This window comes from Moschus berezovskii, chromosome 11, assembly GCF_049115385.1.
Source record: "Moschus berezovskii isolate FMDL1 chromosome 11, NW_MosBer_1.0, whole genome shotgun sequence".
Taxonomy (NCBI): Eukaryota; Metazoa; Chordata; class Mammalia; order Artiodactyla; family Moschidae; genus Moschus; species Moschus berezovskii.
The window spans coordinates 39,214,089-39,231,859 of record NC_142470.1 but is presented as its reverse complement, the minus strand read 5'-3'; the positions used below and the strand labels follow the sequence as shown (position 1 = coordinate 39,231,859).

At 41.2% G+C, this 17,771-nt stretch overlaps 1 protein-coding gene across 9 annotated transcripts in view; it reads right to left on the bottom strand.

The window, feature by feature from the left end:
* Positions 1-1,043: 1,043 nt before the first annotated feature.
* The window catches only part of AAK1 (AP2 associated kinase 1), a 174,691-nt gene continuing 157,963 nt past the window's right edge, over positions 1,044-17,771 (bottom strand). For all 9 annotated transcript variants that reach the window (XM_055400384.2, XM_055400387.2, XM_055400388.2 and 6 more), the window contains one exon: positions 1,044-11,383. In XM_055400384.2, coding sequence (XP_055256359.1) covers positions 10,263-11,383 — 1,121 coding nt within the window. In that variant the 3' untranslated portion in view covers positions 1,044-10,262. The remainder of the gene's footprint in view (positions 11,384-17,771) is intronic.

Genomic DNA, 17,771 nt, shown 5'->3' with positions numbered 1-17,771 from the left:
TGCTCATGGCTTTCTCCTGGATCTTACTCTGGCTCCTGCCCCTTGGGTCTTGATTAGGGCACAATATAAGGGCACTTCCTTCCTGGCTGGTCTCTTACCAACCCATCTCAGGGCTGGCAAAAGTGAGTCATTAAAGGGTGAATGAATGCAATCAGAGATCTCCCTGCGGGAACTGGAGCTTCTAACTCTGGCTCTGGCTACAATTAAGGCAGAGAAGACTCACCACAGGTAAGTTCCATCCACTTCTGCAGAAGGCTCTGACTCCTGCATCTTAGTGGGAGTGATGCATCTAAAAGGGTTTCCCCCACAGCAGTCTGAGGCACAGGAAAGGAAGACTGTGCTTTTGGCTAACTTGAAATTGGAAAAAACCATAAGAACTTAACATTGTGGAATTGGTATATTTAAAGATAAATGAATCAGATCTTAAAATAAATGTTCAGAAAAAGTAGGTGAACTCTGGTTTTACTCATGCATCTTATACCAGAGTTCTTTGGATCCCTGAATTTTCTTTGAACACCATACCTGTGAACTCAGCCCACTACCAATTCTCGTGGGTGTCAGGCTCATCAAAGCTGTGTTATTTTCTCAGATTTGGAAAGGAAAGAGGAGGCAGGTTTTCCTCACAGCATGAATTTTAAATTTCTTAGGTATAATCCATTTTCACCCAAGATTTCTCTCTTTAGTTTCTTATGGTCTCTCTTTAGAGATTTTTTTTGAAGCCTGCTTGTTGATGCAGGTCACATTCAGGTAACACATTTTAGTTCACAGGAAAGTTTACATATTAGGGAGCTCTGTGATTTTCTCAGCTCAGTCCTTAGGCTCCATTATCTTATTTCATTTATGTCTCCACAAATATCCAGATGAAAAGTGGGTCTCAGGAAATAACTGCCAGCATTGGAAACCAATTCACCAACCAACCAACCAAAAGCTGTTCTTTGAAACTTAAAAATGTAGAATAAAGCTTGGTATTAAGTGAAAGGCACATATGGAGCCCTTCAGTCCTAGGAAGATTTGACTTAAGGAATAATGCAAAGTGTAAATCATTTATTTTAATTAGGTTCATTTTAATAAAGTGTACAGAAGTTTACAACTTAAACAATTATCCATAAAAACTAGCAGATACATAAGACAGACCACACAAAGGGTGCAATAACATAAATCCAAGAGTCTGCAAAAAAGAGGTATTGCAAAAACTGTTAAGATTGACTCTATAAATGTCTCTTTCCCTTTCCCATCTTTAGTCCTTGAGATTGCATGCACATACTGTTTTCTGAGGTCCAATGACCTCAATATTCTCACAGTTGGATTGACCTCCTCATTCAGTCAACTCAAAATATAGTCAGTAAAGGGAGTTCACCTCTTCTTCCCGGAATGAGCATGGTCCTTGGCCTGTATTTCGTCTCTGTCTCCTAACAAATGACGTTAAATGTTCCCTCTGAATTTGAAAGTCACATTTTACAGGCCTCGAAGTGTTCTAGTCACTACTGCCCTCCCAATACCACACATGAACAAAGTGTTTAGATCAAACGCTATTGAGTTTCATCCTTGTGGATGAGAAAAGCATGCTTACTGTGGAAATGATTCTAAAGCAGTGGTTGCTTTCTCTCCCCTTCATCTAGAACAACTCCAGTTCTAGCTCAGAAAGTTGTAGGTAAACAGCACTGAATTTACTCATTTCAAACACCTACTGTCACCTCTTGATATTCTTTGGATGCCTTCATCAGGAGGTCTTTAACACCATGGCAGGAAGCATGAGGATACACTCATGCACACTCTCCACACACACCCCTCAAACAGGAGTCTTTGGTAGACTCAGAGGATAACTGATTTGCCATTTCAGAAAGGAAAGGTGATATTGTCTTCTCTCACTCCCAAAGTCTCACTTCAACTGATACTGGGGAAAAAAACATTTCTGCAATTCCTTACCAAAAGGAATAACACAGATCCCGCTAACATGTATATACGGTTCTAACTCCATATAAATAACATTGACTTGATTTCAGGAACAAAACATTGCTACTATAAAGTCAAGATACTGTCACTCATATTGAGATTGCTGAGAAGTAGCTCAGACTAAATTTCTTATGGAATTACAAATTACCATTTACAAGTTGTTCTAGAGTCCCTTCATGCATAAACTTGCCCCTGCGTCCTAGGAGAGCATGGGGCTTTTGAGTTGCACCTCTGAAGAGTAAGGCTGGGCTTCTGCCAACCTTCCTTCTAGTCCATAAGATATGGGGAGGGTGAACCATTTCATTTTTATTTAGAATTATTCTAGTGTGATATTATCACAGGCTAGGCTGAAACTTAAGAAGAAACTGTTTAAGAGTAAAAAGGAAGGTAAATAAAAATCAACATGATCCTTCAGTCTTCTCTTTCATTCCCCACTTATTGGTATGGTTATAATAGGGGAATGTCAAATGAGGAAATGAGCAAGCAAGGTAAGCCACAGAGACTTGCAGCAGTAGAGAAAAATCAGAAAAGACCTGGGTCTGTCAGTTTAAGGATGGGATCTTGGGCATCACATGTAGGAGGCCTGATTCCTAATAAAGGTCAAGGTGCAAATGAGGCTAGCAGGACCATAAGTCAGACAGCAGGAGGCATCCTGGCAATTGAGACACTGTCAGTGTGAATTCCCACGTCAAAGGTGAGCAGCTGTTTTCAATAACCTAGCAAATTTATCTTACAATGAAAGAACACAAAAACAATTCCCAACTAGATACTACTTTTTATTTTCAAGCATTTTGAAATTTTCTGTTAAGTGAACTTCACAAGTTTGCAAGTGTTCTGCTGGTTAAAACCAACCAATCAACAGATAGTTGACAGTCATTTAGAAACGCTAAGAATTTAAATTACATGATTCTATTTAAAATCTTCATGTTTACTCCAGAAGGCAGGATTGGAGGTTCAGAACTTAGGAATGGCTGTGGGCATCTAGAAGGTGCCCCTATCTCCTTAGAAGGTCTTTTCAGTGACTCTATGTACCTTTCATCAGAATAATCTGGGTTCATATAAAACTGCATCTGTGTGACCCACAGCCATTCCAAAGCTGACTGGCCTGTGTTCTCCAATTTCAAATCCAAAGACACAGCAGAGAATAACATTTTTTCCTTATTAAAGGGACCCAAGGAGCTCCAGTTTAAGTAGTATCCTTCCTGCTAGACAATGAGTTAGATCTCATTCTTCTCTGGTTTCCTATAATAAAATTTTCTATTTGATACAATGCATATATATTATACAACCTACGTTTTGGCGACTTTTCATTATGGAAACAAATATAGCACGAGTGAATTACTATTGCCAGATCACTCTGGTGATTACATCTATCTTAAAGAAACTGAAATCTGATACTTTAGGAGTCAGTGAAATGTCCACCAAGTAGTTGAAAACACTGATGTATATGTATTCTAAAACTTACTAAATAATGGGTCAATAAGATATTGGTATTTTGCTTAAAAGTTCAGAAATAAATTTCGGTTGCCTGGTTACACGCAGACCTAACATGGAGGTGTAAATATGTACTCACCAGTCCACACATACGAAATTTTCAACTCAACAATGAGTGAGCCCAAAATGAAAAAGAATTTGTGACCAAGATATCATTGAATCCTGCCCAGTACCTGCTTTAGCATCAAATTTTGTTCATTTTTTCATTTTCCAATCTAATAAGGATTTGAAGGTAAAGGGCTCTCAGGGTGAGCCTGGTGGCTCAGCTAGTAAAGAATTCACCTGTAATGCAGGAGATGGAAGAGACATGGGTTCAATCCCTGGGTCAGGAAGATCCCCTGGAAAAAGAAATGGCAACCTATTCCAGTATTCTTGCCTGCAGAATCTCATAGACAGAGGAGCCTGGTGGGCTATCATCAGGGGTCGCAAAGAGTTGGACATGCCTGAGTGACTAAGCACACACGCAAGTGTGGGCCTAAGAAACAGATATGCTAAACATTTTTCACCACATGTAAGATAACTTCATTAATTCAATAGTGTGTGTTAGTTGAGTCATGTGGATTCTTTAAGAGTTCATCAGTGCATGTTGTGGGTCAATGTTTTATGTCTAAACATATTGTGGCTCACTGCACTCCACTGAAATGAAAGGTCACAGGTTCCTGCATTCTGTATCATATGTGTAATGCATACAACACAGTAAACAAACTAAAACAATGACTGTAGTATTTTGTTGACTGTATGTTTTCTTTTTCTCTTTAATGTTAGCTTGCTGTAGCTGTTGGAAACATGCATTTGCAGATTAATTCAAAGCACCCCAAGTACTCCTGATTTCTTAAAGCTAAATTTCCCAGATTTCCAGATTCAGGATGGCCTCTTCAAAAATCTTTTATCTTTATTTTTAAAAATTTATTATATTTTTGCCCTCACTGTGTGGCATGCAGGAGCTTAGCTCTCCATCCAGGGGTGGAACCTGTACCCCCTTGCATTGGGAGCAGAGTCTCAACCATGAGACCACCAGGGAAGTCCCAAAAACACTGTATCTCTAAATGATGCATTTACCCTATATGATCCAAAGATGATCAGCATGGAATCCACTAGTTATTCACAAATAATGTAATCCAATAATCTAAAAATTGTCATGAATCATTAAGGACACAAAAGTAATTTGCATGTGTCTATATTCATTTCTTGTTCAAAAAAGGTATTGACAGAGTCTCCACCCAGCATAGGTCTCTAGCAAGAATAAAAGAATAAAAAAGGATTACAAGCTCAGCTTGACTCACTGGAAAAGACTCTGATGCTGGGAAAGGTTGGGGGCGGGAGGAGAAGGGGACGACGGAGAATGAGATGGCTGGATGGCATCACCGACTCTGTGGACATGAGTTTGAGTGAACTCCGGGAGTTGGTGATGGACAGGGAGGCCTGGCGTGCTGTGATTCATGGGGTCGCGGAGAGTCGGACACGACTGAGCGACTGAACTGAACTGAACTGAACTGACAAATGATTCAATTATGTAGTAAGATCACCATAATTTTATTGATTTCATCTTGAGAACAAAAATGATCAGGAGGGATTGATCAAAAAACCAAAGGAAAGTCATTTCATAGGGCTGTTACAGAGGTAATCCTGAGTAGTTTGAAAGGGTGAATTAGAATGACTTTCTACTTTAAGAGTTTCTAGGATGAACCTTCCTTGAATATTCCCATCGTTTTCGCTCCTGAACAGTATGAAAAGGCAAAAAGACAGGACGCTGAAGGATGAACTCCCAGGTCAGTAGGTGCCCAATATGCTACTGGAGATCAGTGGAGAAATAACTCCAGAAAGAATGAAGAGGTGGCGCCAAAGCAAAAACAACACTCAGTTGTGGATGTGACTGGTGGTGAAAATAAAGTCTGATGCTATAAAGAGCAATATTGCATAGGAACCTGGAATGTTAGGTCCATGAATCAAGGCAAATTGGAAGCAGTCAAACAGGAGATGGCAAGAGTGAACACTGACATCAGCGAACTAAAATGGACTGGAATGGGTGAATTTAACTCAGATGACCATTGCATCTACTACTGTGGGCAAGAATCCCTTAGAAGAAATGGAGTAGCCATCACAGTAAACAAGAGTCCAAAATGCAATACTTGGATGCAATCTCAAAAATAACAGAATGATCTCTGTTTGTTTCCAAGGCAAACCATTCAATATCAGGGTAATCCAAGTCTAGGCCCCGACCAGTAATGCTGAAGAAGCTGAAGTTGAACAGTTCTATGAAGACCTACAAGACCTTCTAGGACTAACACCCAGAAAAGATGTCCTTTTCATTATAGGGGACTGGAATGCAAAAGTAGGAAGTCAAGAAATACCTGGAGTAACAGGCAAATTTGGCCTTGGAGTACAGAATGAAGCAGGGCAAAGCTAATAGAATTTTGCCAAGAGAACACACTGGTCATAGCAAACACACTCTTCCAACAACACAAGAGAAGACTCTACTCACGGACATCACCAGTCAATACCAAAATCAGATAGATTATATCCTTTGCAGCCAAAGATGGAGAAGCTCTATACAATCAGCAAAAACAAGACCCAGAGCTGACTGTGGCTAAGATGAACCCCTTATTGCCAAATTTGGACTTGAAGAAAGTAGGAAAAACCACTAGACCATTCAGGTATGACCTAAATCAAATCCCTTATAATTATACAGTGGAAATGAGAAATAGATTCAAAGGATTAGATCTGATTGAATGCCTGAAGAACAATGGATGGAGGTTCATGACATTGAACAGGAGACAGGGATCAAAATCATCCCCAAGATAAAGAAATGCAAAAAGGCAAAATAGTTGTCTGAGGAGGGCTTACAAATAGCTGAGAAAAGAAGAGAAGCGAAAGGCAAAGGAGAAAAGGAAAGATATACCCATTTGAATGCAGAGTTCCACAGAATAGCAAGGAGAGATAAGAAAGCCTTCCTCAGTGATCAATGCAAAGAAATAGAGGAAAACAATAGAATGGGAAAGACGAGATCTCTTCAAGAAAATTAGAGATACCAAGGGAACATTTCATGCAAAGATGGGCTCTATAAAGGACAGAAATGGTATGGACCTAACAGAAGCAGAAGATATTAAGAAGAGGTGGCAAGAATACACAGAAGAACTACCCAAAAAAGATCTTCATGACCGAGATAATCACAATGGTGTGATCACTCACCTAAAGTCAGACATCCTGGAATACGAAGTCAAGTGGGCCTTAGGAAGCATCACTCTGAACAAATCTAGTGGAGGTGATGGAATTTCAGTTGAGCTATTTCAAATTCTAAAAGATGGTGCTGTGAAAGTGCTATACTCAGTATGCCAACAAATTTGGAAAACTCAGCAGTGGCCAGAGGACTGGAAACGGTCAGTTTTCATTCTAATCTCAAAGAAAGACAATGCCAAAGAATGCTCAAACTACCCCACAATGGCACTCATCTCACACACTAGCAAAGTAATGCTCCAAATTCTTCTACTGTTGAGGCTTCAACAGTACGTGAACCGTGAACTTCCAGATATTCAAGCTGGTTTTAGAAAAGGCAGAGGAATCAGAGATCAAATTGCCAACATCCATTGGATCACTGAAAAAGTGAGAGAGTTCCGGAAAAACATCTACTTCTGCTTTATTGACTATACCAAAGCCTTTGAGTATGTGGATCATAATAAACTGTGGAAAATTCTGAAAGAGATAAGAATACCAGACCACCTGACCTACCTCCTGAGAAATCTGTATGCAGGCCAAGAAGCAACAGTTAGAGCTGGACAGGCAACAACAGACTGGTTCCAAATTGGGAAAGGAGTACGTCAAGGGTGTATATTGTCACCCTGCTTATTTAACTTATATTCAGAGTACGTCATGAGAAATGCTGGACTGGATGAAGCACAAGCTGGAATTAAGATTGCTGGAAGAAATATCAATAACTTCAGATATGCAGATGACACCACCCTTATGGCAGAAAGCGAAGAAGAATTAAAGAGCCTCTTGATGAAAGTGAAAGAGAAGATGAAAAAGATGGCTTAAAATTCAACACTCAGAAAACTAAGATCATGGCATTTGGCTCCATCACTTCATGGCAAATAGATGAAGAAACAATGGAAACAGTGAGAGACTTTATTTTTTTGGGCTCCAAAATCACTGCAGATAGTGACTCAGTTCAGTTCAGTCGCTCAGTCGTGTCCAACTCTTTGTGACCCCATGAATCACAGCACGCCAGGCCTCCCTGTCCATCACTAACTCCAGGAGTTAAGACGCTTGCTCCTTGGAAGAAAAGTTATGACCAGCCTAGACAGTGTATTAAAAAGCAAAGACATTACTTTGTCAACAAAGGTCTGTCTAGTCAAAGCTATGGTTTTTCCAGTAGTCACGTATGGATGAGAGTTGGACTGTAAGAAAGCTGAGCACCGAAGAATTGATGCTTTTGAATGTGGTATTGGAGAAGACTCTTGAGAGTCCCTTGTACCGCAAGGAGATCCAACCAGTCCATTCTAAAGGAGATCAGTCCTGAGTATTCATTGGAAGGACTGATGTAGAAACTGAAACTCCAGAACTTTGGCCACCTGATGTGAAGAACTGACTCATCTGAAAAGACCCTGATGCCTGGAAAGATTGAAGGTGGGAGGAGAAGGGGATGACAGAGGATGAGATGGTTAGATGGCATCACCGACTCAATGCACATGAGTTTGAGTAAACTCCAGGAGTTCGTGATGGACAGGGAGGCCTGGTGTGTTGCAGTCCATGGGATTACAAAGAGTTGGACATAACTGAGCAACCGAACTGAACTGTCACTCCTGCTCGTGCAGGCTTTAACTGATAATGACCAAGGTAAGAATTTGGGGTGCAACTTTTCATACTCGTTAGCCAAAATCAATCAATTGGAAAGATGATTCAACATCCACTGTTACACAGAAAATTCAGAAATGATCATTGGGAGAAAAGCCCAGTGAACATTTAGCATCCTCAAAAGTGAAGGGCCGGCACTGCTGAAGCCTCAGCTGGAAAAACACTGCTAGGAGCCCTGATCCAGTGCCAACTATCTTTTAACCTGGACAGCTGAAATAGGTGGAGACTAAACTAGAAAAAGTCTTAAGAAGTATCTGTTTATATTTTACTGTCAAGATGTCAGAATTTCAAATTTACAAATACAACATTTAGTCAATGGCAATCGAGTCTGGCATTCAGGCTTGATTCTCAGATGAATTTCCCATAATTCTTAAGTCATTAATCTTGTTTGGTGAGCAACTCTTCTAACTTCTCCAGATAATGAAGAAATCATGAACATTTACTATGAATCACAGGAAACTTTCAAGTTGAAACATGAACTTCTTCAGCAGAAATCTTCCCACTGAGATTTAAGTTTCAACTTAAGGCACTAATAACAAAGGGCATGAGAACAATCAAGAATAACTCAGACCATTCCAGAAACAGAAGACATTTCAAAAACACAAGTCAAGCACCTATCTGACCTGCTTCACCATCCAAGGGGACAAAGAATGGAAAGGTTCTCATGGCTGACTGGTTCAGCTCTTTTCCATTCTCCCAAACTTATTTACCTGTCTCAGGTTTCTACTTCCTCAAGGGGCAGATGAAGGTGACAAGGATGTGGAAAAACAAAAAGCAAATCTAGTTTGTAGCCTCGTCTCATGATCAATTAATTTCGTAATGATAGCAAGGAGTGCTCAGACCTAAGATTTTTAAAATTACTTGAGTGCTTCTGAAAATTACTCAGACCCCAAATCCATTGGTTGGAACTGTAACAGGTGTTCTTTTCTATTGTTCTCAGGGGAAACTATATGAGGATAGTTAATTTTTTAAGACTTTGTTAATGCAATTTGTTAATAGCAAATTCTAAAGGAAAAAACAATCTATTTAGAAAATTCCATTCCAGCAGGATTTTCCTACTCATTCCAATAAATTAAATTTTGCCATGAGAAAAGAATACAATAAAAACAGGGTTCAAGTAAGTTAGGTTAGGAGAACAAATACCAGCAAATGCGTGATTGTGGAGGTACGCAAGGTGGGACAGGATTTACCTAAAGGAAGAACGTTTCCTGTGCTAACAGATGTGTACACACACAGCTGTGCACTCACATGAATTTTTAAAGTGTGCATGTGGGAGAAGGCTCAACACTATCACACACCAGCACAGAACTCTCATCTGTTTGCATTTCTACAAAGGAAAAGATCTAACACACGTTACACACCCACCAACACTCACGCATGAGGACCAGGGTGGCCTATAGACTCAGATCCAGAGAAACCTTCTAGAGTTGCTGGTTTTAGAGGAATGATTAGCATCTTCAGGATCATACTTCCTTTTGATGGGCAGAATTTTTATCTTTGTGTTTCTTTCCTGAAATGTACCCTTTTCAAGAGTATGAAACCAAGTCTGGGAGGAACTCATCTTAATTCCTCATTAGACATGACTCAGAACAGGAACTACAGGAATCAAAGTAGCAATAGCATGGCCCCTTTGGGAAGTTATTTCTGGATTTACTGAGAAGTAGTTTGAGATTAAAACAGTTTCAAGGCAAATAACAGAAAGCAGAATTCTGGGTGGAGGTGAAGATGGACACGCTCACTTAAAGTCCAGAAATCAATATAAACAAAAGCAATGAGCATAACTTAAAAGAATTTCAACTAAGTATCACCTCAACAGAGTTTGTTGACTCAAGAAGTTCTGCTCTGACTCATGGAACTGAAAGAGAATAATTGATATAAATCTTCTTAGGAAGGCTCAGTTGGGAGTGACTTGGTGGGTATTGAGGGTAGGGTAGAGACAGAGGCCTGAGGCTCAGGCATGGCTCCTAAGGTTTCTGTTTGCCTGATTTCGAAGGAAAGGGTGCTAAAGCAAAAGGATCAGCAGCTGGCAGCTCCGTAGTCCTGGAGGAAAGGGATGTGATGGAAACGGAGCCAGCTATCGACTGCTTATTGGTTTGCGAAACAATTTTGTAGGCAGCGATGGGCTGGGCTTCTGGATTCGGCTCATCTTCTGGGCTATAGTGACGGGAATATTTGGATAAAGACTGGGGGCGGAATGGTTTGCCTGCCACGGGGCCTGAGACAGCTTCTTTCTGGGGCTGAGGTCCTTTGTTTCTGTCATTAGGATGGGCCCCAGAATCCAGGGAGGCACCCCTGGAAGAGATGCTGTCAAGATGGTCTGCGGCTTGTACAGGATGGGAGGGGAGGTTAGACGGCTGGGCAAAGCCAGCCATGGAATACTGAGCTCGGGCGGACGGGTACACGGCTCGATCGAGGCCCGGGAGCAGAGGGATGTCATCGGTCTGCCTGAGGAGACCGGGCTGCTCCTGGGCGGGGCTCTGGGTAACTGTTGACTCCTCCATGCCTTTCTTCTTGGTAAAGGGAGCTCTCAAGAACACATCCGTCTCCTCTGGCTGGGAAGGGGCCACGCTGCCCTTGGAGACAAAGGGGGCTTTGGCAAAAATGTCCATGTCATCAGCGGGAATCCTTGAGCTCCGGAAGGGGGCAGTGGCGAACACATCTGGCTCACCGAGTCCATCAGCGGTAGGCTGAGTGAGGGCTCCGAACTGGTTCTTCCTCCCACCTTGCGAGGCCTTGGCCTGCGCGGGCGTGACCTCCGGCTGAGTGAAGGGAGTGGCTCCTCCTAGCTTCCCCTGCGGAGGCTTGCAGCTCTCATCCTCTTCTTCTGACTCCAAGAGCAGAGGGCGAGAGCCACTGCAGTCCAGCATGTCCCCCTCGAGGTCGGTCCCCTCCTCCTCGCTGCTGTGGAACGAGCTGTTGCTGGAAGGGCCATCTCGGGCCAAGTAGTCAGATTCTAAACTGTTCTGAGTTTTCGTGCCAGGTACCCGGGAGGGGTCCGAGTACAGGGGAAGGCCTTTAACAGCCGTCGATTCTTTAAAGTGCTCTACAGTTATTACAGGAGAGGGAATGGGCTCTCTCTGGAGACCTGGAAAAGCACAAAATGCAGAATTAATGCACTGGTCCGTTCAACGCTCCTCGGAACACTCAATGGTCAACCCGCGGCAGGAACATTGTGGGACCAAATAATGGATGTTGAAAATGGAAAAAGGAAAAACAGAACGAGAAAAGTCAGGCAAGGAAACGGCACACAAATTGGAACACAACCAATCACGGTCTCACATTTCGGAACACGAGGAACAATGTGGAGGAAAGGAGATGAAGGTGTTAGGCACACGGACATTCAGCGTTAACTATACAATGCTCCTGCACGCGTGGGGCCAGGCACGGACACCTGCTCTACCTGACTGGCTCTGGATGGAATGAAAACCCCAGTCCCTCATCTCCACATCTACCGTGACAGTTCTGGCTGATGCAGAGATACTGTCTGGGGACAAACTCAGTTCAGATATGACGTGTGGTCACCTGCTCCCCCCTGCCTGTGACTGAGAACTGCACCGCCCCCCTCCAAAAAAAAGCAGCAGAACATGGCTGCTTGATAAATACACAATTACTTGATGACTGACATCAAGAGTACAAGAGTGCCCCAAATATGAATGCTGAAGGCACTTTTCAAAGGGGAGACATAATATCACATTAAACAAATCACCTTCAGCTGGAGTTGCCCTGGAATTTTGTTTTCAGTCTTCCAAGTTAGCAAAGATCTCCTCTGCTTAAATGAATCCATCATAAGTTTCTTTAAGCAAAAGGAGGAAAATGCAAAGGTAATTACAGAAGTATTTGCAAACTCTAATATGCTAATCGATTTCTATCTAGGTAGAGGTGCCTCAGGGTGCTCTGGCTTTCAAAATCAAACAGACAATTATCAGAATGCAAGAGAGCTTACCTTCCAAAAATATTAGCAGGTTAGAAGTATGTCATTGGGCACATGTTAGCAAGAGGGCAGGAAAAAGGCATATGTAACTAAGCAAGAAGAATCCAGAGAAAAGGGTGACTGGGGGCAGAGGTATCATGTCATCATGGGTTTCCCAACCCACCAGGGGAAGAAATTACAGGTACCATGATTCGGATTCTATACATGATTCAAAACTTCTGTACAGAGGTAATTCAATCATCCTCTCCCCACATTACCCTCTCCCCTTCTTTGCAAACCATTAGCTAGTAGAAACATCTGTTAACAATTTTCCCCTGCTAAAGTTTCTGCTTGAATTAAGCACACAGAACACAGCAGAAGCAGCATCAAAATCAATTTATTGGGAAACCACTTACTTAGAGACATTACATTGTAAAGAGACGTAAAGAGCGATCTGAACATTACAGGAGATATTGTACAAAAATACTATGTTTCTCTGAATCCTGTAACTTTTTTTAGCGGTGCTTATTTTTTATTTTAGTGCTTCTTTTTAAACAGTTTTGACCTTAAGTATTGTTTTTGGAAACAAAGTCCCCCCCCGCCCAACCCCTTCTCTTTCTAAAACTGTGAATGTATTGGTAAATTCCAATTTAGAGAGTCTTTAAGTTAAACTCTGTAGTGGTGCCAAATGACTTTCTGAATAGTTTTTGAAGAGGATAAATGTTTCCTTGCACTGTAACTTTAATATGTGCACCTACATGGTGATAGGAAAGCATTCATCAGGGAACAGGAAATAAATGGAATACCTTCTCCCTTGCAGTATATGTGGAGGGACATAACTCTGACCTCTCAAGCAAGCATACTGCTATTAGATCTGTCATAGTGATCCCCAGATGATGGTATCTGGGAGGAAATTCAAAATGCAATAGGGAAGGGCAGTTTTCCAAAATAAGATTTGCTAAGAAAAGCGGTAGGAACCACCGCTTCCAAACTCCTTGAACCACTTTCTAACACAGTATCAGCTGGACAAAGTTTTTAGTTCTCAAAACTAAGGCATGGCTTCTCATCTCCAAAAACAACCATTAAGTGCTGATGCAGTTCTGTGGGAAAGCAACATATCTCAGGAAACAACTGACACATTTAGTCAAGCCAATGACCAACTCTGGCCACCATATGGATCAATAATGGAAATAAGCACTAGATTGACTGGAGCTAGTGTTTTGGGGAAATTTTAATGGAATGCAGTCAAATCACATTGTAAGCACAGACCTTCAAAAAGCAGTGACCTATAGAACGTGGGGTGTCTTGGATGCCTGCAGAATTAGATGACATTTTGAGAGCTGGAAGGTACCAAGTAGGGGTGCCCATGTCCAGAGTTGGAGAGGCTGGAAGTGCATTCCTAGCCTATATAAACTATTTATGTTAAAAAGCGAGTTCTTGGTCAGATCAACTGTAAATCTGCCAGCTCCGAGCATATTCTATGACTTTCACAGTGAATAATAGGAAAATCATACCTGAAGTTTGTGACAACTTTTAAAAAATGTACATAGTCACAAAAATACTATAACATTAAGTCTGATGGGAGAACTAGTCTCCAGTTCTTCAAAACAAGACCAGACCTATTTGATCTCTAAACATGAATCTGCTCTATAGGATTGGAAAAGTACATTTAAAGGAGTCTCCTGAAAAGGCCGGATCTGTTAACCTTTCCATTCTTTTTAGAGGAGGTGCAGTATGACCAAGGCTGAGAGCAACTGCCCTTTGCAGCTCTTCAAGCCCGGCATTCTGGAGACTAGAGACACGCAGCGGGTGTAGCAGACATCCACATCCCCGCAGGGAATTTTGGTGGTGGCAGCACAAGAAACAAGCAGTCAGGAGAAGGAGGAATTCTAAATAACTGTGAGCAGAAGACAGGCATTAAACCTTGTCGGCAGTTAGAGGGTTTCATTTTTTTCCCCCTTAATATGAATGTGTTATTGTAGGAAGGGAAAGCATGTGTTTTCAGGGTGAACAGTCCTTATATGTGAAGATAGCCTTGTACTGTCAGAAAAACATGTTGGAAGCCGTCTGCCTGTGAGCGATGCAAGATTTACACTAATTTAACCTCAGTGTCTTGGCCCATTTCCTTTGTAAACCAATGGCTATGCATAGCAGATGCCCTGTGACCATAAAACTCAAAAAGCCAGCCGGTTGTTCTTGGGGTGTGGGGTGATGGGGCGGGGTGGCTGGGCTAAACCCCAGGACCTGACCTCACAAGGTCAGGGTCTCCCTTATCAAGCACAAGGATCTTCCTTATCATGAAGTTTAAGGTGGGGCATTTTGTTCTAATTCTCTCAAATTAACTCATGTCTCTCTCTCTCTTTTTTGGTTTAGCACATTAAATTAAGCAAGAAGTCAAAAAACACTTTTTTCTTGCTTTGATGTAGGGCTTTGTGAGAGGTTAAGGTCAAGCACACTGTTCCAACACTTCCACTAGGAAAAACTCCACTTTAGTCTATTTTGAGGCTCCAAACTACATCAATTTCAGTAAAGAGCTTATATGCTTTGAAGGAAAGGCATACCCACAAGTATCTGATGATTCTGCAAAGACTCTCATCAATTCCCTCTTAATTTCCCAACCAACTCAAAGTGTGGAATGATTTAGAACAGGTTACCCCTGGAAACTTTATCTGATGGACACAGTGAAGGCCAGTGTTCCCTTAAAAAAGAAAAATCGAAATCTGAAGACTGCAATTTCAGGCTGGATCTTCCTGAGTGCCATATATCATAGGTGACCAGAATTTCACTTTCTCCCATACTATAAAGTGAAATAACAATTAGAAGAAGCACCAAAGACATACTTCTTGCCCCAAACTGGAAATGAAGACTTGAGAGTATTGGAAAACCTTCTCATTCAGTTAGTTAGCAAATAGAAAGCAAAATACATCCCTTCACAAGAACTTTAGAAATGCAGCACCAAATGAAATCCACACTCTTTCAGAGCTGAATCAGGGAATCAGGAGATGCACTTCAAACGCATAATTTTCATGACCTTTTGCTTAGATAACAAGATCAAGCATTTGGTTCTACCATATGCTGTGGAGATGCACTCAAACCCATGCCTGGAAGCCAACACTGGCTAGCGATGCTGTGTCTCTCGAGCCAATGGAGCAATTAAATGAGAGAGATTTCTCCTTGGGCATAAAACTGCTGTTGCCAACACAAAATGTTTAATTAAATTGGCCTGGGTGATCAAAGATTAAATTCAAGTAGGGCAGCTGCAAATATGTGCTCCCTTTTAAACTCTACGTCTGGTCGTATCAAATGCAGGCTCACAGGGGTTTTCATCTCCATGACCGCAGGTGAAGCCAGGGTAGCCAGGACTCATTAAAACGTCCTCGGCACGTCTCTCAGATGTGTCTGCACGGTACTCATGCACAGGTGCTTATTGTCACTCAACAAGGTGTTTAAATCCTTTTTGTGAAAGTGGGTTTTCAGATCAGGAAAAGAGCAGCTATTGTAGGTTATTTATAGCTCTGAACATCATGCTCCCCATTGAACAGATAAAAGTCTTTATTTTTCTGTATGTTTACATAAGAAATTTGTTTACAGACTTTTTTTTTATACAATACTTGCGTAGCAATGTTCAAATTTCACATTTTTTACTGTATAAGATAGCTTCGTGTACCTCTGTTTGCTTTGTCTTCTTGGGGAGGACAGGAAAAAAAGGTCTATGGTAAAACACATACACTTGACGAGGGGGGTGTGCAACAGGGCAGAGGAGACTCCCAGGGAAAGAGTGAACTAGGCCACTACATCAGAGTGGGACCAAGGAGACACCTTCCATTCTAGCAACACCAGCACTTGGTAATTCTGCATAGATCAGCTCTGACCCAGAACCTCTCTCCCTGATCATCATGAAAGGAAACCCAAGAGAAACAAAATAGTATCATGTTACAGTTACTTGAAATGGAGGCCATCTGGGATTCATTCTGACTCAAGAAATCCAAGCACATCCAGCTCCAGGACAATTACTAGTGGGGAAAAGGAAAAGGCTAACTTTGTGTTGGTAAAACTACAGTCTCTTGAGAGGAGTAAAAGATAGCTTTGTAATATCTGGAGTGTCTCAGTAAAGGTACCATGTTAAATATCCATCTAACAATTTCTCTATCTGACAGCCTCTGATTAGCTGAATTCAATACTTTGGGGGCAATCCTGTCATTTTTATCTCCAAGCTTTAAGTGCATGGCTACAGAATTCTGAATCTTATAGACTGAGAAAGTTAAAGACTCCTGGAACTACAGATAAACATCAGCATGGGAGACTTTGTTTTGGCCCAAGGTATCTACAGGGTATATCTTGTTAGCTCACTTAGGCTTCCATACCGCTGGGCTGCGGTCAACCCCAAAGGCCCCTCCTTCCCCCAGCACTGCTCAAGGTAGAACTGTTCCTGACCTGGGGGAAAAGCTGTGTTGGTTTGAATCATGTATTTGTCAGGGGAGCTCCCCAAAAAGATTAGAAACAAAACTAATAGTTCATCTTGAGAAAAACAAGTTCTTTCCTGGGTTTGTTCCCCTATAATTATTAGCAATCCAAGTTCCATAATTCTTACTTGGGAAAGAGGCAAGTTCAGTATCCAATGACATTAAATAAAATGAAAACCTCTTTCAGAAGTATTATAAAACCTGTATTTTTCAATTTTCTAAGCCATACTAAAGACAGGCAAAATCACACAAGTTCCTTTATTCAGAATATTAAAGAAATTAAGACTGATTGCTGTCACAGTCCATTATAAGGTCTTCTCTGGGAATTTTCAGTGGATTATTCTTCTATCTTCCATTGTAACCACTCTTCAGTGTAGGGGAGTGGTTTTGCTTTTTTGGAAATATCAAATGTTACTTAGTACCAAGAGTGGTGGAAAAAGAGAAAGAGCACAGGTTCAGATGCTGAAAGAGATACTAATTCGACAATAATACAACTGATTTTCTTATATTTTTAACATAAATGGTGGCAGAATCATTAAAATAAGTATTATTTTGCCAAGTAAAACTAGATGCCTTTGAAGGGAACACTCAATTAGATGTCACAATTCTGATATGTTTGCTAAAGAAATCACTAACTATAATCATATTCACAAGTGTCCATTTAAACCTTATCTCCTCTGAGGTCTGTGTTTTCACTGGGACTTGAATTTGGTGATCTAGTTATCTGAATGCTGTAAAGGGAGAAAAAAAAATCCAATTTGTGATATTTTCTGGTTTAGTTACTATTTTGCACAGTTGGAATAAAAGCAAATCAGAAACATATGCTTACAGTATTTGTCCATTTTAAAATAGCAGATCCTTGATTACACAGTTAACAATAATTGAAATCTGATGCTGTTGGAATAGGTAGATGGATGTGTGTAATATTAAAAAAAGGAAAATCTATGTCCAACATTCTGTGATGACTTAGGGGTCTCTTCAGATAACCAAGAGAGCAACCCAGGTTAGTGAAAACCTATTGTAATTCTCTAAAATATAAATACTACTATAGTAATAATAAGAGCTACGGAAGATAACGGAAGGACATCAGGATTATCTAA